The following is a 25917-nucleotide window of genomic DNA, read 5'->3' as shown; positions in this document are numbered from 1 at the left end:
TTCTCTGGGGAAATAATGTTAAATTTTGTTAGGCAATAATATCAAAGGAACTAAGATAATTTATATGTATTCCACACAAAAACTGTCCTTATAACATACAATGTGTTTTTTAACCATAAAAAGTAGTATGACTTAAACAGTAACTATTTGGAAATTACTTCTGTTCTTCTAATGCAAGCCTTATTTATGGCATTTTGTTTATAGTTCTGATGAAATACCATAATTTGTAATTTTTCATATTTCAAATGTGTGCATTTAACTAAATTGAATAAAAATAGGAATTAAATTTACAAAAGAATCAAGGTAAGTTTTTAAAACATGATTGTTAGAAAATTGGATGCAACAAATTCCATTTCCCTGTGAATCTACGGTTCAAAATAAGATGATAATCCTTTTATCTGGAATAATGTTGAAAAGAAACTGACATTAGGTCCTTGTATGGATAGGAATGGGAATTAACAGGGATTGTTTTTCTTGGATTTATATTTATTAGGCTTACCAGCTACCTTTGAAAGCCATCAACAACCCAGGCTGCATGTAATTTCCAGTTATTTGCACTCTGGCTTGCTTAAATCCTTCAAGCCATCGCCTGTAGCTCTTTCCATATTAAAAACCTTATATCCTGTCGTCTATTTTGTACATTTTATGCAGTATTACTTGCACTATCTTATCTTACCTGTGTATTTCAGGGAAGGTAAAACCTGTGCATTTCAGGTAGGCCCTGTCTACACTTACAGTGGTGTGTAGAGTACAGGCATTTCTCACGTAGCTTCACACCATTGGGAAAGGCTCTGGCAGTTCTGCACTGACATAGCCTTTCACTGTGGTGGGGGGGAAAAGCTCTGGTGTGGGGAAGAGAGTAGGGAAAGGCTCTCACAGTCCCTGCTGCCGGAACCTTTCACCACAGCTGTTCCTAGGTGGGGTGCAGAGCCTGGGGCAGAAGTGACGGATTCGTCTCTTTCAGGACTGACTGTGCCCCCCAAAGCGCAGGGCCCGGAGCAGTTGCCCCGATTTGCCCTACCCCAGGGACGGCTCTGCGCTTTCACTATGGCAAGAAAAACTCTGGTAGGAGGGAGGCAGCCAGGTAAGGTTCCTGCAGCGGAACACTACACTGCTAAAAATAGCAGTGTAGACGTGGGAGTTATTACTTGGGCATGTAGAGAGCCATGTAGGGTGTATAGCCTGCAGGTTCAGGAATGTAGGGCACTCTACTTCCCTAATCTGTGCCTCACCCTCTATACTGCTAGTTATACTTGTACTAGCTGTGCATGCAGTGTCTGTACTCTACACGCCGCCGTAAGTATAGACTGCCCTGAGAGAGAGAGAGGCTTTGAAGAACCATTACTCAAAAGATCTCAAATTTAATTGCAACAATTTAAATTAAACATTGTAACATAAATAATAATAATAAAATAACTGGTGTGACTGTTCCATCAAAATAAAATATTTGTACAGCACTGTTGCTACCTCACAGAACACAAATCTTTCCTCAAAGAGTATACTCTGAATTACATGGTATGTGAAGACCACAGACAGACAGTGAAGAAGGCTGAGGAGAGAAGGAGGACAAGGGTAGTAAGATAATAAAGTTGCTCAGTAAAGCATGTAAGCATCTTGATTCTCCTTTTTGGTGGTGGTGGTGTTAATCTTCCCTTCCTCTCACTTCTAATAGATGAGATGGTAGAAGTGAGTTTTTGAAGAGATTTACATATGACAGGTGGTGACTGTAAGGGAGAAGGCTTGGGAGGAAATTAGCATTCTGTTGAAAGCTCATCTCTTCTAAGTGCTTTAAAACACATACAGTTAATCAGATTGACATTTGCTGTGCCTTTGGAAGGTTCAGGGATCTGCTAGTGATCCAAATTTGGCACCATTTGCCCAAGGATCAAGATATAGCACTTGGGGGAAAACAGCTTTTCTTAAAGCTAATAGACTCTGGTGACCTTTTTTTGCTCACAGATCGTGCTCAAACTGGAGCCCAGATCATAGCACTAGGGACTCAGATGCTCAAGGGTTACCTGGACAGAGTGCATCGTGCCCACCAGCTGTATGGGGAGAAATCAAATTAAAATGCTATTTGAAAAAGAGTTTGCGTCTCCAATGACATGCATCAAGTATGTACAGAGAGAGAGAGGCTAACTATCTGGAAAACTACCTATACATCACAGTACCAGGGTGGTGCTGAAGATATATCATGGTAATCAAATCCAAGCACCACCCCAGGCACCTAGGACAGAAATCTAAGTAAAAAAAAAACAGGCCTATTGCTCCAATCTACCTCCATCAAAAGAGGATGTTTGGTTTGGGGAAATGTAATCTGAGTACAGAAGAACATTCAGAAGGTGCTGAAACCATTTTTAAAAATGAAAATAAACTACACAGCAAATGCTTGCTGGGAGGGGAGAGTGATGAGGGAATGGGAGGGAAAGGGTTAGGGAATTGGGTGATGGGGACGGGATGGAGACTAAGGGGAGTGGGAGTGGAGAGGGTGGGACACTGGAAAAGGGGATATAGGGGTAAGTGACGGGGCCGCAGGAGAATAGGGGCAAGGTGCCTGTGAGCCCCACATTCCTCTCCCATGTGTGTGCCATGATCTGGGAGCTCCAAACCCATCTCCATGGGTGTGACCCTGCCCACCTTATCTGAGCCAGGGTCTGAAGGGGGTTTGCCTGGGCTGATCCCCTCTTCTTACTTCATGTGAGCAGCAGTCTGGGTATCACTGCGCTCCAGAGGTGTCTGAGCCCCACTCCCTGACTTCCTGTGTTTGCCAGGTTCCCTGACCATCTATGGCAGTTGGTCCCCCACCTCCGCACGAGAGCCAGGTTCAAGGGGCCTGCTGTTCTAGGGAAGGTCTGAGTCCTTCTCCCTATCCTCCCATGTGAGATGGAATCTGGGGTGTCTTGTCCCTCTAAGGGCATCTGAGCTCATCTCTCCTCCTCTGAGACAGAATCTCATGACCCTGTGGGTGAAGAGCCTAGAACATGCATTCTCAGGGCATGCATCAAGAACTCAAGGCTGAGACTGGGGTGAGGAGCAGAGATTGGTTATGCTTGATACACATCAGAAAGGTTCCAGCACTAGGTAGGTAAGAGAATACCCACTGACATGAATGGAGCAGCTCACACGTTTCAGACTTACTGTTTCAGGCTGTATTCATTTCCCTGGACTATTCTCCTTCGGCTGAGGGGTGTCATCAGAAAGGCCAAAACACAACTGGAGTTGCAGCTAGCAAGAGATGTGAAGGGTAACAAGAAGGGTTTCTACAGGTATGTTAGCAAGAAGAAAAAGGTCAGGGAAAGTGTGGGACCTTTATTGAATGGGGTGACAGATGATGTGGAAAAAGCTGAAGTACTCAATGCTTTTTTTGCCTCAGTCTTCATAGTCAAGGTCAGCTCCCACACTGTTGTCCTGGGCAACACAATATCGGGAGGAGGTGAGCAGCCCTCAGTGGTGAAAGAACAAGTTAAGGACTATTTAGAAAAGCTAGACATGCACAAGTCCATGGGTTCAGATCTAATGCATCTGAAGGTGCTGAGGAAATTAGCTGATGTGATTGCAGAGCCATTGGCCATTATCTTTGAAAATTCATGGCAGTCGGAGGAGGTCCTGGATGATTGGAAAAAGGAAAAAGTGCTCATTTTTTTAAAAAGGGAAGAAGGAGAACCCAGGGAGCTACAGACTAGTCAGCTTCACCTCAGTCCCTGGAAATATCATGGAGCAGGTCCTCCAGGAAACCATTAAGTATGTATTGGATGAATGACTATAAGGTGGATAGAAAGCTGGCTAGATTGTCAGGCTCAACTGGTAGTGATCAATGGCTCCATGACTAGCTGGCTGCCGGTATCAAGCAGAGTGACCAAGAGGTCGGTCCTGGGGCCAGTTTTGTTCAACATCTTTATTAATGATCTTGATGATGAGATGGATTGCACCCTCGGCAAGTTCGCAGATGACACTAAACTGGTGGGAGAGGTAGAAATGCTGGAGGGTAGAGATAGGGTCCAGAGTGACCTAGACAAATGGGAGGATTGGGCCAAAGAAATCTGATAAGGTTTAACAAGGACAAGTGCAGAGTCCTGCAGTTAGGATGGAAGAGTCCCATGCACTGCTACAGGCTGGGGACCAATTGGCTAACCAGCAGTTCTGCAGAAAAGGACCTGGGGATTACAGTGGATGAGAAGCTGGACATGAGTCAGCAGTGTGCCCTCGTTGCCAAGAAGGCTAGCAGCATATTGGGCTGCATTAGTAGGAGCATTGCCAGCAGATCAAGGGAAGTGATTATTCCCCTCTATTCAGCACTGGTGAGGCCACATCTGGACTATTGTGGCCAGTTTTGGGCCCCCCAATATAGAAAGGATGTGGACAAATTGGAGGGAGTCCAGCAGAGGGCATCGAAAATGATCAGGGGGCTGGGGCACATGACTTACGAGGAGAGGCTGAGGTAACTGGGCTTGTTTAGTCTGCAGAAGAGAAGAGTCGGGGAGGATTTGATAGCAGCCTTCAACTACCTGAAGCAGGATTCCAAAGAGGATGGAGATTGGCTGTTCTCAGTGGTGGCGGATGACAGAACAAGGAGCAATGGTCTCAAGTTGCAGTAGGGGAGATCTTAGGAAACACTATTTCACCAGGATGGTGGTGAAGTACTGGAATTGGTTACCTAGAGAGGTGGTAGAATCTCCATTCTTAGAGGTTTTTAAGGCCCGGCTTGACAAAGCCCTGGCTGTGATGATTTAGTTGGTATTGGTCCTGCTTTAAGCAGGGGGTTGGACTAGATGACCTCCTGAGGTCTCTTCCAACCCTAATCTTCTATGATTCTGTGATCTCATTGAGTTGAATGGGACCACTTAACTAACACCTCTCTGAGCCTGCAACTTTGAAGTTTGAAACCCACCCAGGGCAGAAATCTGAGAATGAATTGTAAACATTTGGGGAAAACCTGCCTCTGTCAGTGTGTGTGTTTTATTTACTGACTATTTGGAAAAATCTGAGTACAACATGATGCTAAAACTATTTTTTTGAAAAGAAAATAAAGTACACCTGTGAATGCCCACTGGGAGGGAAGGGGTGATTGGGGTGCAAGGTTAGATAGTAATGGAGGAGAGGGGTTTAGCTAGGCAGCAAGGGATGGGTGTATAATGGGGAAGATAAATGGGAATAGGTGGTAGGGGAGGGAGCTCAGGTATGGAGGAGGCGAAGGAGAGAGATTAGTAGGAGGGAATAAAACAGGAAAGGTTGGAAAATGTGAGGGTAGCACAGGAAGATGGGGGGTTAGGGATGTCGGGGGAACTGTCAGCACTGAATTCTCCCCTTCTGTCTGTGTGCTGAGATATGGGGGAGCCCTACCCCTCTAGAAGGGTCTGAGCCCTTCTCCCTGCCTGCTGTGTGTTCTGGAAACTGGGGGACCTGCTCCACTTGGGGAGTCTGACCCCTTTCCCCTGCCTTTTCATGTGAGCTGGGATCTGAGGTGGGAATGAAGGTAACAGAAATGTAAACCTCTGAAATCCAGAAAATAAACAGCTAAGATGCACATCACCCCTGTGTAGGCTTGGAGGGCTGGCCAGAGTGTAGGGGGAAGGGGCCTGATTTGGAGGAGGGACAGACAAGGTGGACCTGGGACATGGCTGGGGAAGCCTGGTAGCAGCAGGGCCAAGAGTCCTAGTTGATGGTGGATAGCGGGAGTCAGGGGCCCAGCTCAGTGTGCATCTTGGCTACATAACTAGGGTAGCGGGTAGCCCTCAACCTAAAGATGCATATTTTCATATAGCAATTCATCTTCTAACAGAAAGTTCTTTATATTTCACTCTAAGACAAGACCACTTTCAATACCATATGTTCCCATTCGTCCTTCCTTCTGTTCTCAGAGTGTTTTCAAAGGTCTTTGTCAGTGATGGCAGCTTACCTTCACAGAAAAATAATTCTAATATTCCCAAATCTCAACGACTGGGGCATTTTGCTGAAGGGGCATTCTTACAACAAAACCTTGTTGGCCACTCAGAAGGCCATAACACTTTCTCAAACTGGGACTTCAGTTAAACATTCAAAAGTCCACTTTGACCCCATTGCAAAGATTGGAGTTCATAGGAGCTTACCTCAGTGCAGTAACAGCCAGAGCCTGCCTCCCGAAACACAGGTTTATAACCCTATTGAATTTAGTCACCACAATTCAAATCAGGCCCCAAACATAAGTCAAAATCCTACATCAGTCTCCAATTGTTGGGGCATGTGGCAGCTGGTACTTTTGTAATAAGCCAGGCAAGCTTACACATGCAGTGCCTGCAGGGATCACTCAGAACTCTTTATTCTCTGAGCAAACATAGCTTGAACAGACTAATCTTGATTGGTGGAAAGACCCTGACAACATCTGCACAGGAGCATCCTTTACTCAACTGTCCCCAATGGTTGTAATAATAACAGATGTATCTCTGTGGGGATGGGGCACAGGTCTTGACACTCACACTGCTCAGGGCAGGTAGTCATCTCGTGAAACCCCTCTACACATCAACTTAATGGAACTCAGGGCAATCAGGAATGACTGTCTCTATTTTCTGCCATTGATCACAGGCAAATATGTAAAGATCATGACAGACAATATGACGCATGTTTTATATCAACCAAGAACGGGGAGTGAAAAGACCCTCCCTCTGCACTAGAGCAGTGAGACTTTGGAATTGGTACATACTCAACCAAACCCACATCTCGGCAGCATACCTTCTGATTGTTCAAAACATAACTGCAGATGCCCTCAGCAGATATTTCTCTCAGGATTATGAATGAGAGATAATCTCCTTATTCTCCACTGCATATTTCAGTGTTGGGGCATTCCACAGGCAGACCTCTTTTCCACTGCTAAGAACAGGAAGTGTTCTCATTTGTTCGAGAGGGGGACTAGGTTGCCACTCACTGGGAGGTGCCTTTCTCCTTCATTGGACTCAGGTCTGTTGTATGCATTTTCCACAACACCTCTAATGTTGAAGGTGTTGATCAAAATAAGGTGAGACAAGGCCAGAGTTACACTGGTGTTTCAGACATAAGCGCTACAAGCATTGTTTCCTTACCTCATCCACTTGGCAGTTTGTCAACTAATCACCCTCCAGGCTACCCCTCATATTCTCTCTCAGGATACCAGTCATATTCTTTACCCCAGCCTCCAAGTTCTTTGCATCAAAGCATGACTTATCGCTGGTTTGTGGGGTTAAAAATACTCTGTTCTGAAGAAGTGAAAAGGGTTGGAAATGATCTACCTGTAATGCTTATCTATAGCGATGGTCAGGAATCAGCCACTGGTGCAGTCTAAGACACCTTTCACCTGTGTCCTTAAATTAAAGATAATGTGGCTGTCTTTGAGTTCTGTGAGCGTACAGTTGCTCATCATTACAACCTTTCATTCCTTGGGTGGAAGGTTTCTCAGCTTTTGCAGAGCCAGTGATGGTAAGGTTTCTCAAGGGTTTGAGGAGTCTCTTCCCACAAGTCAAACATCTTATCCAGATTTGGGACCTTAATTTACTGTTTAGATGCCTATGAGACCTCCCTTTGAGCCCAATGGCAACCTGTTCTATACTTATCAATGAAAATGTCCTTCATGGTAACCAATACATCTGTTCGAAGAGTTGGAGAGATAGGGGCTCTAATGATACATCACCGCTTCACAGTATTCTTCAAGGATAAGATTACACTACAGCCACACCCCAAATTCTTACCAAAGGTGTCATCTGAGTTCCATATTAACCAGACCATTCATCTCCCAGTTTTCTTCCCTAAACCACACTGGACTAAGGGAGGATGTGGTACTGCAAACACTCAGTGTCAAGAGGGCATTAGCCTTTTACCTGGTCAGGACTAAACCATTTAGAAAATCTTCCAGGTTGTTTGTCTCTCTTGCTGACAGGTCTAAGGGATCCTCAATTTTCAATCAAGACCCTAGATAGATATCTGGATGCATTATCTCTTGTTCTCAATCTAATAATCTTCAACAATTTTCTAGGGTCCTAGCCCATTCAACAAGACCCCTTTCTACTCCTGTGGTCTTAAGAATGTCCCCATTGCTAAGATCTATAGAGCTTCAACTTGGACCTCCATACACACTTCTTTGAAACATTATGCAGTAATCCACAACTCAGCTTCAGATGCTGTGTTTGGCTGTACTATAGTATGTTCAGTTTTGGACTCAACTCCAAAGTTTTTCCCACCCTCAGTGAGTACTGCTTGGTAGTCACCCGAAGTGGAGCTCCCCTAGGGACACTATTCAAAGAAGAGGTCACTCACCCTGTACAGTAATTGTAGTTCTTCAAGATGTGTCTCTCCCTGTGTGGTCCACTACGTGCCCTCCTTCCCCTCTGCTTTGGAGTTTCCACTATGGAGCTTTGCAGAAGAGAAGGAATGGAGGGTGGTTAGCCCTTGCAGCTCTGTATAGCCTTGGTGTGGAGCATGCGGCTGTGTAGGGTGCATGCGTGGGCTGAACAGGCAGTGCTACCTAAAGTCTCCCATCAGAATTGCATGGGGGGCAAAGCACCTGAAGTGGAGCACCCGCAATGGTACACATCTCAAAGAAGTACAGTTACTGCACAAGGGGAGTAACCTCTCCTGCTTTCTGCAGTAGGTTTTCACCAGTAAATAGCAATTTAATCCAGATCTTGTTGGTATTCACTCTTAGGAAAGGGCTTTTCATTTTAAATATTCTGTTTTATATATCCTTATAAACATATATATCCATATAAACAAATAAATGAAGACTTGTATTCAGTTACATTGATCCTTTTGATTTGTACTTCACGTAGGGTTGATATGTTGTAAAATTACATGTTTTTATCAACTTCCCAAGAAGTAAGATGTGCACAATATTATTGCTTTCTCTTGGTTATCTCCAGCAACTAGTGATGTGCATTGTTCAATCTGGCACCATCTTGTTCCTGAAAACATCAAAATATGTTAAATGAAAGTCAGTACTGCATTTCTTATCTCTGCTCATAGAGCTGTAATATTTTTAGTCGTCTTTCTCAGTCAGATTGAAAACCTCAAGTTATATATATGAAGAAAAGCAGTATTATTGTGCACATCTTATCTGATATATATGTGCACTGGTCAGAACATTAAACCTTGCCATGTGGGAATCTAGAACACTGTCATTTTCCTTTTTCATATGTAGCACAGCCGTCTCTCCTCCTTCACCTGGCAAAAAGTGCTTATTCCATTTTGCAGGTCTCAGAGTGGTAGCCGTGTTAGTCTATATCAGGAAAAAGAACGAGGAGTACTTGTGGCACTTTAGAGACTAACAAATTTATTTGGGCATAAGCTTTCATGGGCTAAAATCCACTTCATCTGATGCCACAAGTACTCCTCATTCTTATTCCATTTTAGACATCTAAACCTCAGGGTTGAAACAGGAAGGCCTTGTCTACACTGAGAAATTTCAGACATTCTCTCGCCATGCTAGCAAGGAGAGAAGGCATGATATAGACATGCGCAAACACTTTTTTACCACCTGTCACTGTGTTAGGTAGGGGAGAAATGCATAAATATACCTGTGCCTAGTCTACCAGAGCACTTATTCTATTGCTAGCAGAAGTGGAGCTGTGAAAGGCTGCATCTACACTTGGAGCTGGGGCTGTGATTCCCGTGTCGAGCAGATACTCACGCTAGCTCTCATCAAGCTAGCACACTGAAAATAGTAGCACAGCAACTACTATAGGCACTGGCAAGTGGCAACACAGACTAGCCCCCCTGACTACAAACCTGACAAACCCTATGAGAATGTATTTGGGGCAGCTAGCCCATGTTGCTGCTGCTGACAGTGCTATTGCAGCTATACTACTATTGTAGCATGCTGGTGTGAGTATGTCTACTTGAGCTGGAAAGCATTCCCCACGCTCCAGTGCTAGACCAGTGATGGGAGTATGTCTGTAAATCCTAAGCGTAGACACAGCCCCGATTCTCTGGAACAACAAGTTCAAATCTCACTGGTGTCAACTCAGCTCTTAACTCATTCCAGATAAATACATGGAATACTGTTTTCGTCACTGGAGTTTCATTTTGTTTTGTTTTTTCAATTAAGATTTAAAAATAATAGCGATGTTCACTTTGCATGATCTCGTGGCACGTTTTGTAAAGGTAGGGGTTTGTTTGTAGACAGAATTTTTCCTCCTACTATAGTGGACATAATATCTGGTTGAAGTCATAAGTATATAGTTAGTAAACTCTTTTGGGAATACTTCAGACTGAAAGGTGCCATTAATATGTAAAATATACTTGTAGCAATACTACAATGCTATAGAAATAGTAATACAATTTATTATCTGTTAATAAGCATGACTGTACATCTTTACTTAAAATCTAGTTGTCAGAAGATTACATTACTGGGGAAATTTTGCTCTGAAGCTATATACTGTTTAAAGGACAGAAGGTCAAGGAAATCCTAACCAAGATTCAAATGTTTTAAAACTTCTTCTTTTTTTTGTTGTTACAGCGTTGAGACAATAAATGATGGGAATTTCCACATAGTGGAGCTGCTAGCCATGGATCAGATTCTGTCTTTGTCTGTTGATGGAGGAAGTCCCAAGATCATTACCAACTTGTCTAAGCAATCAACTCTGAATGTTGACTCCCCACTTTATGTAGGAGGTAGGGGAACTTACTGTTCCTATATCTTGGGCAGGAGGGGGGCCTCTGACTTACCCAAAGACAATTAAGGAGAAGGATCAGAAGGCTTAACCCCTGGAATGATGTCTTGTAGCCACAGCACTTGCTGAACCTGCTTTTGAAGCAGGAGGACACTGTTTCTGAAGAGGGACCTCAGAGTGAGAGACATGTCTTACTGAGTTTTCCATCAGAAAGAATTTCAAGTGGGTGCCATGAGCTTTCTGTGTCCATTTAGAAAAATAATTACAAATAGCACACTTGTTTGGGATATGAGACTCCCCTAAATAAAAACAGGCATTTCCTATGTGCATCACTGGCAGGCATAGCTGTCTTGCAGGCAGGGCAGATTTTAAAGCCTGGAGGCCTCTTCTCAGCCATTGGACCTATTCCTCAGTACTGAAGTGAGACTCAGAAGAAAAAGAAGGAAAAAAGTCCTTTAAAACAAAAGCCAACAGGCTTAAATGAAACGTACAGAAACTACAATAAGACTAAATTAACTAAGTAATTGTAAACTCTGATCCTATCTCAGAACTGCAAGGAAGCAAGACAACACTGTGGGGTCTAACTTGCTATCATGAGTGGTGAAGAGGAACAATGGCGTTGGGAGTGCTCTGCCTTTTATAACTTTGCTGTAGGGGGCATATGGGTGTGTAGGGCACATGAGCACCCCCAAAGGACACTGTTGGTTTAAAGAATCTGGGCTTGTGCGCATGGGGCACACATACCGACAGTGAGTTCCGTGTGGGCAAATACTCAAAAAAACCCACAATTTCAGTTATCCTCACAAGAGTCTAATTGTATCAGTTTAAAAAAATATTTCTTATTGAAAAAAGTACTACCATAGTATGTACAGTGTGAAAGCAAGAACGGTCACAGCCTTTTACTATGTAAGTCCTCCACCTGTTCCTGCCTTTTGCCTAACGTCCTCTCTCTGTGTCACAGCTCTTATTTAACCTAAATTGTAAGCTCCTCAGGGCAGAATTTTCTCATTGCCTTGCATCTTGCCATCATTTATACGTGTGTATATTTACAGTGTAAAGTGAATGTAAAACACCACTGAAACAGAATGATAGCATTTACGCCCATTTTGCACAGGCATAAATGACTATTCAAGGAGCTAAGGAGTCAAAAGCAGGCCCCTGTGGCTTGTCTATGAAATGCTATACACTTTCCAATCCTGTTTAAAACTAAATAATAATAAGAAAAGCATCATTATAAAATATTGCACTGTGGATCACATCCTTTCATACATTGTCTCATCCAAGAATGTCAGTGAAAGGTCTCCTAAATTTACTGGATCATATGGCAGCGTGGACATACATGATTCCATGTGCAAGATGAGCCTCTGACCACTTCAGGGCTTGATTTATCAGCCAGTCAAATGCAGTATGGACTTACTGGTAGATGTTCTTTTGAAAATGCAGTCATCTCTGCTTTGGTGTACAGAAGCTCAAAATGTATGTATTCTGTTTGATCGACCACCTCCTTGAAAGATTCTGGTGGTTGATGCAAGGTGCTTATTTGGTCTTTCTTCAGATGCAGGGCATGTGGTCCTGAGCAGTGTCTCAGTTGAAAATAAATGTGACAGAGCTGAGGCCCACTCTACTAACCTGAAAGGCATTCCTGGGGAGCAGTAAGACCAGGATCTATGGCAGATGCATTTCTGATTCCGTGGGAAAGAACCTGCTTTATGCCTTTCTCTCCATTCTGCTAGTTCCCAGAGTCTTCAAAAAGCTGTATCAGGACAAGGGCTAGGTGACAATGGTAGCTCCAGCACGGTTGCATCAGTTCTGGTATTCTGACCTGATGCATCTATCCATCAGACCATATCTTCGACTTCTGAACTTCTCAGACATCATTTTGCTGAATCAAGGCCTAGTGCTCCCCTGATTTTGGCAAATGGTATCTAAATTTTTAAAGGGCCTGATTCATGTATTTCCACCAGTTAAGGTGGTGTTTCCCACCCGTGACTTGAATGTAGTTCTCCTTTGATCCCACATCATCACATTCTCTCTATCACTTATGCTAAACTGACATTTTTGGTAGCCATCACCTCCACTCTCTGGGAAATTCAGGCTTTGATGGCAAGACCCCCTTACATCATTTTTCATAAAGACGAGGTTATTCTTAGACCATATCCAAAATTTTTCCTGAAAATTGGAAAAGTGGTTTCAGGTTTTCATATAAATCAATTTATACACTTACCAGTCTTTTTTTCCTAAACCTCATGATTCTCCTGCAGAGGTCAAAACAACATAAGCTAGACATTCTTAGAGCTATGTTCTTTTACCTTTTCAGAACAAAGCCATTTTGTAAATCATCCAGACTCTCTGAGGCTTTTGGTGGTAAGTCTAAAGGGCAGGCTGTGTGCTGTCAAATACTCTCTAAATGGGCTACAGTTAGCATTATGATATACTATTCATTAAACAAAATACCTCTTCCCTCTTGAGTTAGGGCACAATTCATGATTGATCAGTTGATAACAGTAGCTTGTTTTAGAGGGTCCCTATTTCTCAGATTTGGAGAGAAATCCAAAGGCACCGTTGTGGTGCCTTTTAGATCAAATGTCCAATTTGGCTGGGCTGTCCTACAGTCACTACTTAAATAGGACTCCTGTCACTCACCTCCTTGAGAAGTAACTGCTAGCCACCTACAGTGGGATCTGTGGAGTTCTTCAAGATGCCTTTGTCCACGTGGATCCCACAACCTGCCCTCGTTCCCCACTGATACAGAGTCTTACCTGTGAAGAAATGGAGGGGTGGTTGGGGCTGTTTCCACCTTTTATACACTCACAATAGGGGGCGTGAGGGCATGCAACCTCATGCACAATCCCAGCGGACCGTGCTGGCTAAGAAATTCCAGGCCTGTACATATTTACAGTGGGATCTGTGTGAACTAAAGTATCTTGAAGAACTCCAGTATGTAAGGTAAGTAATTACTCCTTCTGTTGCTTCTGATTTAGTCCGCGAAGTGACAGTTGGCTAAGGATGGGAAGACCCTTGTTCTTGACTCTGCCTGGGCATAAGTGTGTGCCTGTATAGTTATTGCTGCATGACTAGTGTCCTAGCAAGGAAACTATATGCATCATGTACGGTGCATGTGTAAAAATATTAGGGCTGTCAAGCGATTAAAAAAATTAATCACGATTAATCACGCGATTAATTGCACTGTTAAGCAATAGTAGAATACCATTTATTTAAATATTTTTGGATGTTTTCTACATTTTCAAATATATTGATTTCAATTAGAACACAGAATACAAAGTGCACTGTGCTCAAACTGTAGATTTTTTTGTTACATAACTGCACTCAAAAACAAAACAATCTAAACCTTTAGAGCCTACAAATGCACTGAGTCCTACTTCAGCCAATCACTCAGACAAACAAGTTTGGTTACAATTTGCAGGAGATAATGCTGCCCGCTTCTTAGTTTACAATGTCACCTGAAAGTGAGAACAGGCTTTCGCATGGCACTGTTGTAGCCGGCATCACAAGATATTTACTTGTGAGATACGCTAAAGATTCATATGTCCCTTCATCCTTCAACCACCATTCCAGAAGACATGTCCATGCTGATGACGGGTTCTGCTCAATAACGATCCAAAGCAGTGCGGACTGATGCATGTTCATTTTCATATCTGAGTCAGATGCCACCGGCAGAAGGTTGATTTTCTTTTTTGGTGGTTTGGGTTCTGTATTTTCCGCATTGGAATGTTGCTCTTTTAAGACATCTGAAAACATTCTCCACACCCCATCCCTCTCAGATTTTGGAAGGCACTTCAGATTCTTAAACTGTGGGTTGAGTCCTGTAGCTATGTTTAGAAATCTCACATTGGTACCTTCTTTGCGTTTTGTCACATCTGCTGTGAAAGTGTTCTTAAAATGAATATGTGCTGGATCATCATTCAAGACTGCTATAACATGAAATACATGGCAGAATGTGAGTAAAACAGAACAGGAGACATACATTTCTCCCCCAAGGAGTTCAGTCACAAATTTAATTAACACTTTTTTTTTTTAACAAGCATCATCAGCATGGAAGCATGTCCTCTGGAATGGTGTCTGAAGAATGAAGGGACATATGAACGTTTAGCATATTTGGCATGTAAATACAAAAGTGTCATGCGAACGCCTGTTCTCACTTTCAGGTGACATTGTAAATAAGAAGCAGTCAGCAGCATCTCCCGTAAATGTAAACAAACTTGTTTGTCTTAGCAATTGGCTGAACAAGAAGTAGGACTGAGTGGATTTGTAGGCTCTAAAGGTTTACATTGTTTTGGTTTTGAGTGCAGTTATATAACAAAAAAATCTACATTTGTAAGTTGAGTGTAGTTTGTAATGAGTGCAGTTGAGTGTAGTTTGTAATGAGTGCAGTTATATAACAAAAAAAATCTACATTTGTAAGTTACATTTTCATAAGATTGCACTACAGTACTTGTATGAGGTGAATTGAAAAATAGTATTTCTTTTGTTTATCATTTTTACAGTGCAAATATTTGTAATAAAAAATAATATAAAGTGAGCACTGCACACTTTGTATTTTGTGTTGTAATAGAAATCAATATATTTGAAAATGTAGTAAAACATCCAAAAATATTTAATATATTTCAATTGCTATTCTATTGATTAATCGTGATTAATTTTTTTAATCACGGTTAATTTTTTTGAGTTAATCACGTGAGTTAACTTCGATTAATCAACAGCTCTAAAATAATGGATGAATTCTTAAACACACAAAGGTCAGTAATTTCAGAGTGAAGGTTTCCACAGCAACTGTTCCTCTGTCCACATTTGCGTATGTGGTAGGTGAGTCTTTCACTATGCTACATGTGTTCATCTCTGATTTTAGAGAAACATTTCTTTGAATCGACTTACACTGTAATATTTGCCTGATGATATTTCATCTGTTGTAATACACACTTGCTCTCTTCCCAGTTGCTGTGGGAACCTTCACTCAGAAATCCCTGGTTCTTATAATGCAATGTTGTGTTGGTGTCTTTGTTTCATATAGTTTTGTTTGTTCCTTTTTTGTAAGGACTGGCTCTGCAGACCATGTCAAAGCAGTTAGTGTTATTTTCTTCTCCCAGCCCACGTGGCTAAGAAACTGGGGGGCATGTGCAATCTGAGTCAGGGATGCCTAGGGAATCCTGATTGGGCCTCACTCCCTCTCTGTTGCACTAATCAGACTTAAAATTGCCTTGCTTTTAATTTTAGACCAGATCAGTCCTATTGAAACTATGGGATCATTTATTTTCAAGTAGCCAGAAGTTCCGCTTTTATTTGGAGTACGCTGTGACTCCTGTAATTTATTCATCCCAGGAAGTATTAAGCATTCATGAAACAATTATTAGACCAATATGCAAGAACACAGTGTTGTACAGCAGTTCTCATTCTGAATTGAAGTCCAAAAATTTGTAAGGATATATTTAATTGCAGAATATATATATACCCTACCCTACCTTACTCCCTCCCCAACTCAGTGGCCTCTGTAACAATTGTAGATTAGAACAGAACTTACACTTGTGAAAATAATCAGTGATATGTGAATTTGCACCTATTAAGACAACTGAACTTTTTGTGAAATTTCCGCACACAAAATTTCACACGCAAGAAGTGTGGGCCTGATTTTCAGAAGTGTTGAGCTTCTATACTCCCAGGGACTTCAGCTGGAGTTGTGGGTGCTCAGCATCTCTGAAAATCAGATTGTATGCTAAATTTCAACACAAACTATTGTGTTATTATTTTTAAAATAATTTGTGAATGAAAATAAAGGTTTAGAAAACAGTGTCATCTGTACCTACTAGAAATGGGTCAAAACCAGAACTTCAGACCTAAACTTTTCAGTTCTGTGAGGTTCCTGTTTGAATCCCTGAATCTGAATCCATCTCTACAGTGGAGACCTTGGGTATAATCCAGAACTGAGAGAGGCCTATTTTCTGGTTTTAGTTTGCATGCTTCTGCACTCTTCAGTTCAGGATGGTAGAAATGTTGTGATCTTGTGAAATGTTCACCTTATATGGATGAAATATGTAATTTTTGTTGTTGCCTAACCTGAATCATACTTAAACCATATCTAGATCCAGATATTGAGCCCATCTCTGATAATTGTTTGTTCCATAGCTATGAATGGTTATTTGGAAACAGTTATTTTTAATAAATAAAAACAACAGTAAAAAAGAATACAAAACTGTTCCTACCAAACAATGTATTCATGAGTTGATGATGTTCATTTTCTAGGCATGCCTGTGAAAAACAATGTTGCAGCACTGCGCCAGTCTCCAGGCCAGAATGGCACCAGCTTCCATGGCTGCATCCGTAATCTGTACATCAACAGCGAACTGCAGGACTTTAGAAATGTGCCACTGCAAGTGGGAATTCTTCCTGGTTGTGAGCCCTGTCACAAGAAAGTGTGTGTGCATGGAACCTGCCATGCTACGAGCCAGTCAGGCTTTACCTGCGAGTGTGAAGGAGGATGGATTGGACCGCTGTGTGATCAGCAAACCAATGACCCTTGTCTTGGAAATAAGTATGTCCTTCCTCAAGACAGAGCTATAATTTAATTTTCTAATGTTAATATGACTGTCCTGTTATGTACATTCAATTTAAAGTTCAAACATTTTCAGCAAGATACAAATATATTGTGCATGCAGAAGTAAAAGTTACTCTGGGGTTGGATCACAGCAGCGTAGTCTTTTGTGGGCTGAACTTGAAGAGTACTCAGAAACTTCAGCTGCTACAGTATGTGACAGCATTCTGTAGTATTTGTGGAATAGCCTGGGTATGCCAATTCATTTTTTAAAAAATATTCTTAATGAGTGAAATTTCCCAGTGCAGATGCTGTGACAAAGTTTCTGTACCTCTACCTCTTAAGCCCCACCAAAGGCCATAACAGATGGTACCTAGGTACTTGTGCACATCTTCTACAGTGTGAACTACATTGATGTGAATATGACTATCCACATAAGACAAATGAAAATGAAAACATATCCATTTCTGTATTCATAATTTTGTTAGAGTATTTCAGAAAAATGTGTTTCATTTTATAACCTGTTTCCCAGCAAGAAGTAAATACACTAATCATAGCTATTTTTTTATACTTCCATATTGTCACATGACTCAGCTGGTAGATATTTTTCCCAATGCACAGTCTAACTTCTGTGTTAAATCCATTATCAGTGATGTTAGTAACTCCTGAGTTGCAATTTTGTTTTAATATATTTTGGCTAAACCATTTTAGCTGTATATTCCTGTTGAATATTTTTCTAGATAGATAGATTAATTGATATAGATTGCTTCCTCACAAGGTTCTCATTTTTTGGTCACGGGCACCCAGCACAAGCCAGGTCAGGGACTCCACTAACACAAAGGTTTTTAATCACCTACTGGTCATGTACCACAATTCACTGTTACCTCTACCCGTACAACTTTCTTGACCATAATTCGGCAAACAATTCACTGTGAGAGCTGCAGTTGAACTTTTGGAACTGTTGTCACTGATCTCTCATTGTTGCAATTAGCTCCAAAACATGGGGCTTATTTGTTTTTCTTGTCAGCTTGTTTTTAAGTAGTCAAGCCTACATGACCTAAAACCACCATGTTCCTTTGATGTCCAGTGGATTCACTTTGTGTTTTGCTCAGATTCTGTTGAGTTGGGCATACTCTGTTTTTGACAACTTTGAGGGTTTGGCTTAATTATTTCAGCACAGGTTTTTTGCACTGACTTCAGAATGTTTCAGTACTCTGAAGTTTATAACTCTACTCCCAAAGCCACATCAGTGAAGCTTTGAAGCATTCCAGCACTTAGTGTAGTACCAAGTTCCTGACTTTTTATTCACGGGGTTTCTTTTCTAGGATAACCCTTTTCTTTGCATCTCAGGAGGAGAAAGAAAGGAAGACCCAGTGGCTTCCAGAAATGTATGCAGCTGCAAGATTTTGATCACAAATGAACAAGTCTGCTGCATTTTGTGCTTTGGAAGTCGAATAAAACATGGAAATGTCATCCATAAAGCTTTGTGTGGGGAGCACCTAAAGACCCAATTAGAGGCACCTCTGAAAAAATTCTGTTCTGTTCTATATGGGTTTCTATACCACTTTCATCACTGGAATGTTTCAGCAACTTCCGGTAGTGCATTAAGAGACATGACTAAAATCTGTAATGAGTGGTTTGGTCTTTCTTTCATTGTCTCCCCGAGGAGACAACCTACATAGTGTTCTGTTTTGTTTAAGTTTTCATGTACTTTTATGTCATGTTCTTTGAATGTACGCTCCTCTGCATGTTCATCCTGGAGAAGGCCAGGCTGAAGACATTCACCTTGCACTTGGAATGGAAGAGGGTGATGGTCCTTAGTTCCTGTGGTAGTTCATTGTACAGTCTCGGGTCAGCCCCCAAGAAAGTTCTAACTCCTTCCCAGATGATCTTTACTCTTATGGTAGAAAGTTCTATGGTTGTTCACCAGAGTGCTCATTCTGGAGCTTTTGGCAATATTTTAGATATGTTGGCCTAAAATATCAATATTTTAGATATTGAGCACCTTGAAATTAAGGACCAAAACACTGCACTTGATTTGATGTTTTTCTACTCCAGTTTGGCCTGGAGTGCTTCAAAGGATCTGTTGGATTCAAGACTTGGCATTGGCACAGAACTGACTACCTTCTAAATCCAGCAGATCCTCATTACTAGTTGGCTTGATGCAATTTGTATTGTCATCAAACACAACCTCTTAAGAGCATATCAGGCCTTTGACACCATCAACACAACATCGCAGATTGGATGTCCTAAGCTCTGGCTGTTTCTTGGATAATGAATTGCTTCAACCAGAGGACTAAATGCAGAATGTTCCACATGAGAGCCAGCAGCCTTGGGACGCTGCTGAAGCCCTGGACCCTGTGCAGCTCAGTCTGGAAACTTCTGGATACCACACTCCAAACACATGCAGCATTTGGAAATGACCTGAGGCTAGGGGACTGAATTGCTCCAATCATACAGGTTCAGGAATAACAGGCAGCAGGCCCAGTGCTGAGGCAGGTCAGAGGTCTTGGCTCCCTACGAGTCGTGTTTGTACTGGTGTTGAAACTCTCAGGATTGAATACATCAATGCAGGCAAAGCTGTGCTATATGCAGTTCATTTCAGCACAGCCTGCAGTGGATTGCAGAAGACATTGTGCTCAGCCCTGGTACAAATGGTGTCAATGACTTATCCAGCAGCATTGACTTTTCTACCATGCCTTTAGGCACACCATGCTGAATCGCTCATGTGGGACTGTAGGGAGGCACCCTGGCTCCCCGCCGCGCCTGAGAAGGACGAGCCAGACCAGGCACCGGAGTGGGCGGAGCCACCGCTGCATGTCCCCGCCCCCTGGAAGTCAAGGGGCAGGACAGGAAGTATAAAAGCCCGGCCCCAGCGCTCAGTTAGGGGAAGGCTGCCGGAGAGGATAGACGCTGGTGCTCGGGCTCCCGCCGGGCCCAGCCTTCCCCGTGCCCTGTACCCAGAGGAGCGCTGGCCTGACCTTCCCCGGGCCCGGTACCCAGAGGAGCTGCCGGAACTCCCCTACGCCCGGTATCCGGAGGAGTCGCCTGAGCTCCCCTCCGCCCGGTATCCAGAGGAGTTGCCTGAGCTCCCCTCTGCCCAGTATCCAGAGGAGTCGCCTGAGCTCCCCTCTGCCCGGTATCCCGAAGAGCCCATGGTCTGGGACCCACTGGATGACGCCGGCGAGAGACAGGTAGGGGGAGATTGGAAGTGGCCCGGGGGTAGCCGACCCCAGTCTGGCTCCAGGGGACCCCGAGCCAATGTCAGTGTGTTGCGGCCAGGATCCCCACTGACTGCAGTGAATCTTTGCCACTGCTAGGGCCCCGGGCTGGAACGCAGTGGAGTGGGAGGGCCTGCGTTCCCCCTGCCACCCCTCCAAGGGTGGCAGACTCCCCCTTCCCCCTGGCCTGACCAAGGCTTAGATACTGTGTCTGCTCAGCCCTGCTGAAAGGCCTGAGCCTGAACTGCTACTGCCCCGCCCTGCCCAAGGGCCTGGGCTTAAATACTGTGTGTGCTCAGCCCTGCTGAAAGGCCTGAGCCTAAACTGCTACTGCCCCGCCCTGCCCAAGGGCCTGGGCTTATAGACTCTGAGTTTGCTCACCCCCTGCTGAAGGGCCTGAGTTAGGACTACTTGTTGCCCGCCCTGCTCCAGGGCCGGGCGTATAGACAGTGTGTTTACTCAGGCCCTGCTAAAGGGCCGGAACTCTGCCTTGTTCAGAGACTATTAGTTTGCTCAGCCCCTACGGAGGGATCTGAGCCCAAGACGGATTGCTGCCTGTAGGGAGGCGCCCTGGCTCCCCGCCGCGCCTGAGAAGGACGAGCCCCTTACCGGAGCCTTACAGGGACCTAAAGGTACAATGTGGAGATGAGCATAATTTGGTTTCCACTAATGAGGCTGGAGACAGGAAGGAGAAACATCAGAGTGATTCTGAGTTGGACTGTTGGGATTGGTTTGATCTCCATCCAGGAATCTTCACTCAAATTGTTCCCCTAGAAACAAATATATGTCCAGGAAACTAGTGCATCAAGAAGAATGTTACAGGAAATAAAATTCCTCCTAGGAAGAAAGCCATTGACACTGCACCATCAAATCAAGAGGTGGCAATCAGATAATTCCTGATTCTTAAAAAGAATTAATTCCCCTGGATTTCAGTCTGTGTTTGGTGAAATAAAATTAAAAGTTGTCCTCCTGGAAAACATCATACTTCTTTGAGAGGAATGTGATTGGCTATATGCTCTAGTGATATACCTAGGTAACCTGGTAGATGCAGCTCAAGGCAATCTTTAAGCCCCAGAACAGGATGCGGTACATCACAAGTCTATTGAAAGGGGTTCATGAGAGCCAGGAGGGGTTTGACCATGTTACAAATGTCGGGTCTCATGGCCAAAAAAGTAATCATAGTACCTATGTCATGTCTTTATAAGATGCAATCTCAGTGGATGTTGAGATCCCAGTGGAAAAAGCATCACTGGCTTCTCATGCAATCAGGAACTGGCGGGAAGGGTACAGAACCAGAAGGAATAATAGTTAGTGGTGAATGATCACTGAATTTGTGGTGGAGGTGTGCATTGTGCACAGCCACCAGGCTGCCACGCCTTTAGAGTGCCAAAAAGCTTTGAGCTAGGGAGATACTGCCCTGACTTGTGTTGAGAGCCCAAAACCTCAGGCATGAGAATCTTGTGAAATGATACTTTCAAAGACGCGAAATTACAAGTAAGTAACATTTTCTTTTCACTGTTCAAGTTTAATTCTAAGGAGTTTGTTCATTTGGGGTCAGATCGTGCATTCTTTGCACACCCAACTCTCATTAAATGTGTGGGTGCATGAGGAATGCTGGATTTATTTAATTGTGACCTGTACAAGACTTCCATAACACATCTACAGTGGCTGTTTTCTGGCAATAACTGAATAGTATCCTACACTGCAGCATATTTTCTGTAAATTTTCATATAAAAAAATTATTAAAAAAAACCTGTATAAACCACTTAATTGCATCTCACTGAAAAAGTGCATTTAAAAAAAAAGTCTCCAAGCAATTGCTTTTTAAGTACAATCCAAAGTATTTGTAGTTAATGTTGCTTAGCCTAAACTTTGATGAATAATTTATTTTTATTCTCTTGGGCTTGTTTCCCCTGTAGATGTGTACATGGTACCTGCTTGCCAATCAATGCGTTTTCATACAGTTGTAAATGCCTGCAGGGACATGGGGGAGTCCTCTGTGATGAAGAGGAAGAGTTGTTTAACCCCTGCCAGTCCATCAGGTGTAAACATGGAAAATGCAGGCTTTCCGGCCTTGGGAAACCATATTGCGAATGCAGCAGTGGATACACTGGGGACAGCTGTGATAAAGGTAAATAATTCAGCATGCTATCATTATTTGGTGTTAGAACATGAATAATCAAAACATTGCCATTTTTTTTCCACAATACACATTTGTGGTGGTGGTTTTTTTTTTAAATACATTGTAAAAGGCTTGTCTCAGTGAGAGAAGAATCTAACAAATTTGTCCATTAATTACATATTTACACTTTGAAGATTTTTTCATCGTGTTTTGCTGTGAAAACATTTCTCTTTTTGTTTTTATTGAGAAGCACATTTTTGCTATATATAACTATTACCTTTTACCTGCTGTATCTTTCTGTATTTATTGTTTCTCTGTCTTCTGCAACTGAGAAGCCAAATCCAATGATTCTGCTCCTAGTTTTATCACAAACTCTACTTTTGACCTCTCAGCTTCAACTGATATATCACAGCGAATTATGCAGGTGAGATGGGTGAAAACAGGATGACTTTCTCCCCTACCGTTTTCTTTTTTCCTTTTGTCTGTCAAAGCACTTCCTTTCTACCCCCCTTTTTACTCTTACCCCAGCTGGCATTTATTTATTTTGTATTGTGCATCAGTGTGACTAGAATAGACTGGTAGAACTTTAACAGATGTCACATTTTTAGATGGTTTTATACCTCAGTAATTTATGAAGTTAGTGGAATGTGTATAGCCTGTATTAAATAATAGACTGAATAATATTATACTCCAAAGCTAATAAATTAAATTGCATGCTCTATGAAACATTTCCCTATGGTAAACAAAACCAGCTGCAAGCAATGTAAGAACAAAGATGTGTATTTGTTTAATAAAGATTTTATCTTCCAATTTTCTTGTAATTGTATTAACATTTTATTTATGGTTTATATATACACATAGTATAAACATTACTGAAAATAGAGGGCACAAAGAAGGTAAAATCCACATTAAGAAAATAATGCGAGAGAAATCATTAGTTTCTGATCTATAATGAAAGTCAAACACTAAAATAGCAATTATATTTAGAAGCATGTATTATAAACCATTCTGTGACTTGCATCTTTAAATCATACATCATTTTGTTTTTGTTTTTTGTTTTTCACAGAAATCTCTTGTCGAGGGGAACGAATCAGAGATTACTACCAAAAGCAGCAAGGGTATGCCGCGTGCCAGACGACCAAGAAGGTATCGAGACTAGAATGTAAAGGAGGATGTTCAAGTGGGCAGTGCTGCGGACCACTAAGGAGCAAGAGACGGAAATATTCTTTTGAATGCACTGATGGGTCCTCATTTGTGGACGAGGTTGAGAAGGTGGTGAAGTGTGGCTGTACAAAGTGCCCCTCCTAAATGTGTCCCTGTCACACTTGTCTTTTGAAAATGTTGTATACTTATTGACCATGTCGGACTAATTAATGCTTAATAGTGAAAATATTTGAAATATATTGTAAAATACAGAACAGACTTATTTTTATTAAGAGAATAAAGACTTTTTCTTCATTTGCAAAAAGATTCAAGTGCTTGAACTGAGACTTTTCGTAACCAAGAGGAGCTTTGAAGAAAAAAAAAAGACCCTTTAACATTGCAACAGTGATGGGAAACGTAACTGCTTTTAACATGGATTCTTCTTTATAACATGCTGAAGATAAACTGATATTATACACATATGACTTCCAGCCTACAGCTTATTGATGAAAAATTTACCAGAACATGAGGCTTGTTTTTTCACTTTCATATCTGTATATTTTACTATGTTGACAGACCATACCAATTACTTACTTATAGATGAGGAAGAGTTGTGAGTGAAGGAAATCAGATTATATCGGTTTAACAAATGTATGTGATGCATTTTGTGTGGCATAATTATTAAGCATCTGCAGAAAAGGGGGTGCCCATTTAGTGGACGGGAGAGGTTATTATGTGAGAATCATCAAATCTCCTGACGATGTGTACTTTTATGTCAGCATGTTAGCAAAAGAAGCATACAAAAAAGTGTTTATCTACCCTCTTCCAGTATTAATTTTTTGTAATATAAATGTTAAAGGGATGATAAAAATAGATTATTGATGGATAAATTAGTAATAATATGGATTTTTGTTTCTATGAGTTCTAAACAGCTCTATACAGTATTCGGGTTCATTGAGAAATATTTATTGTATCAAAGTACATTGTACTTAACCTTTTTAGGCATCCTTTTTACTGTTTTTCAATGCTTTAATATATATTAATTTATATTTGTCCTGATATTTTTGTATTTTGTTTTTAAAAAAAGAAAGACTTAAAAATCAGGATTTTTTGCAATAGAACTAACATAGCATGTCATCTTGGGGTAAATGTGTTTGGTCTGTTTTTTGGTTTTGTTTTGTTTTTTGTTTTGTTGTTTTTTCGTTAGCATCTCACCACTCGGTGTCTGAAACGGAAGTGATAATAGTCTGCAGTTTTCACATACAGCAGACATTCAGGACACCTCCTGAGAACTTGTAACGTATGAGAGAAAATGTCTTTACACTAGATGGCAAATGTATAGAAGTAAATTTCCCCTATATATACAGTACTTACAGAAAATAAAATGGTGTGTAGAAAATGACACTAGAAAGTAGACCTTTACAGATTAATATTCCCTTGGACCGCCTTACCTTTTTTAAAAAAAAAAAGAAAAAGAAAAAAGGCTGTACTATCAAGGACTGTGACTTTTTCAAAATAATAAAACTACTTTATTGCCCTAATGTTCCCCATGTTAATATGTTGCTGCTAAATTACAATGTAGAACTGGTAATGATTCATAGTGGGTTGTATTCTTCATTCAGTAAATCCCAGAATACCCTGTAAAAAATGCAGATGTTTTTTCAATTTTTTTTTTATTATTTTTTTTACAGAAAAAGTTAGATGTACATGTGTAATGCAGTGTGCTTTGTCTTATTTGGACTGATATCAGTAATACTACTGATGTTTGTAAATTAAACAGATATTTACTTCATTAATAGCTCTTATTTGTGTTCTTCTGAGGAGTTAAATTGTTTAACAGCCTTTAATTAAACATCTGTCATTACAAAGAATATTTTGGGGGAAACAAAGTAAAACTCAACACCAATCTAGTGTGTTAATTGCTACTTATTCCAATTTAATAGAGTACTATGTGTACCCAACAATCTAGACACATAAATCAAAGTTCTTGCCCCACGACCATGCAGTCTTAATCACAGTGATACAATAGAGAGTCAGTGTTAAAGCACAAGAAGCCTATATTTTGATCAGCAAGGAGACCTGCGGTGAAAAGGGGTTTTATTTGTTTTGTTTTTTGGATTTTTTTTTAAATAAGTAAATTTGAAAGTGGAAAAGGGAAGTGAAGGTATGTGGCACACAAGAAACAGAATGCTGTTTTAAGGTATGGCCTGAGACAAGACAGCATAGGAAGTAGTTATGCAGAAGACTAAGAGCAATATGGAGAGCAAGAAAACAATT

The 25917-nt window shown here is 41.6% G+C and overlaps 1 protein-coding gene across 6 annotated transcripts in view; it reads left to right on the top strand.

Annotated features, from left to right (window-relative positions):
* The window catches only part of SLIT2 (slit guidance ligand 2), a 398427-nt gene extending 372991 nt beyond the window's left edge, over nucleotides 1-25436 (top strand). For 5 of the 6 annotated variants that reach the window (XM_039541399.1, XM_039541396.1, XM_039541397.1 and 2 more), the window contains 4 exons: nucleotides 10457-10611; nucleotides 16866-17154; nucleotides 22295-22506; nucleotides 23564-25436. In XM_039541399.1, coding sequence (XP_039397333.1) covers nucleotides 10457-10611; nucleotides 16866-17154; nucleotides 22295-22506; nucleotides 23564-23805 — 898 coding nt within the window. In that variant the 3' untranslated portion in view covers nucleotides 23806-25436. Of the gene's footprint in view, nucleotides 1-10456; nucleotides 10612-16865; nucleotides 17155-22294; nucleotides 22507-22832; nucleotides 22922-23563 lie in introns of all 6 variants that reach the window. The other variant, XM_039541398.1, reaches the window with a different exon arrangement.
* Nucleotides 25437-25917: the final 481 nt, after the last annotated feature.

Source organism: Mauremys reevesii, linkage group 5 (genome assembly GCF_016161935.1).
Source record: "Mauremys reevesii isolate NIE-2019 linkage group 5, ASM1616193v1, whole genome shotgun sequence".
Classification (NCBI taxonomy): domain Eukaryota; kingdom Metazoa; phylum Chordata; order Testudines; family Geoemydidae; genus Mauremys; species Mauremys reevesii.
This window is presented reverse-complemented; position numbering and strand designations above follow the sequence as displayed.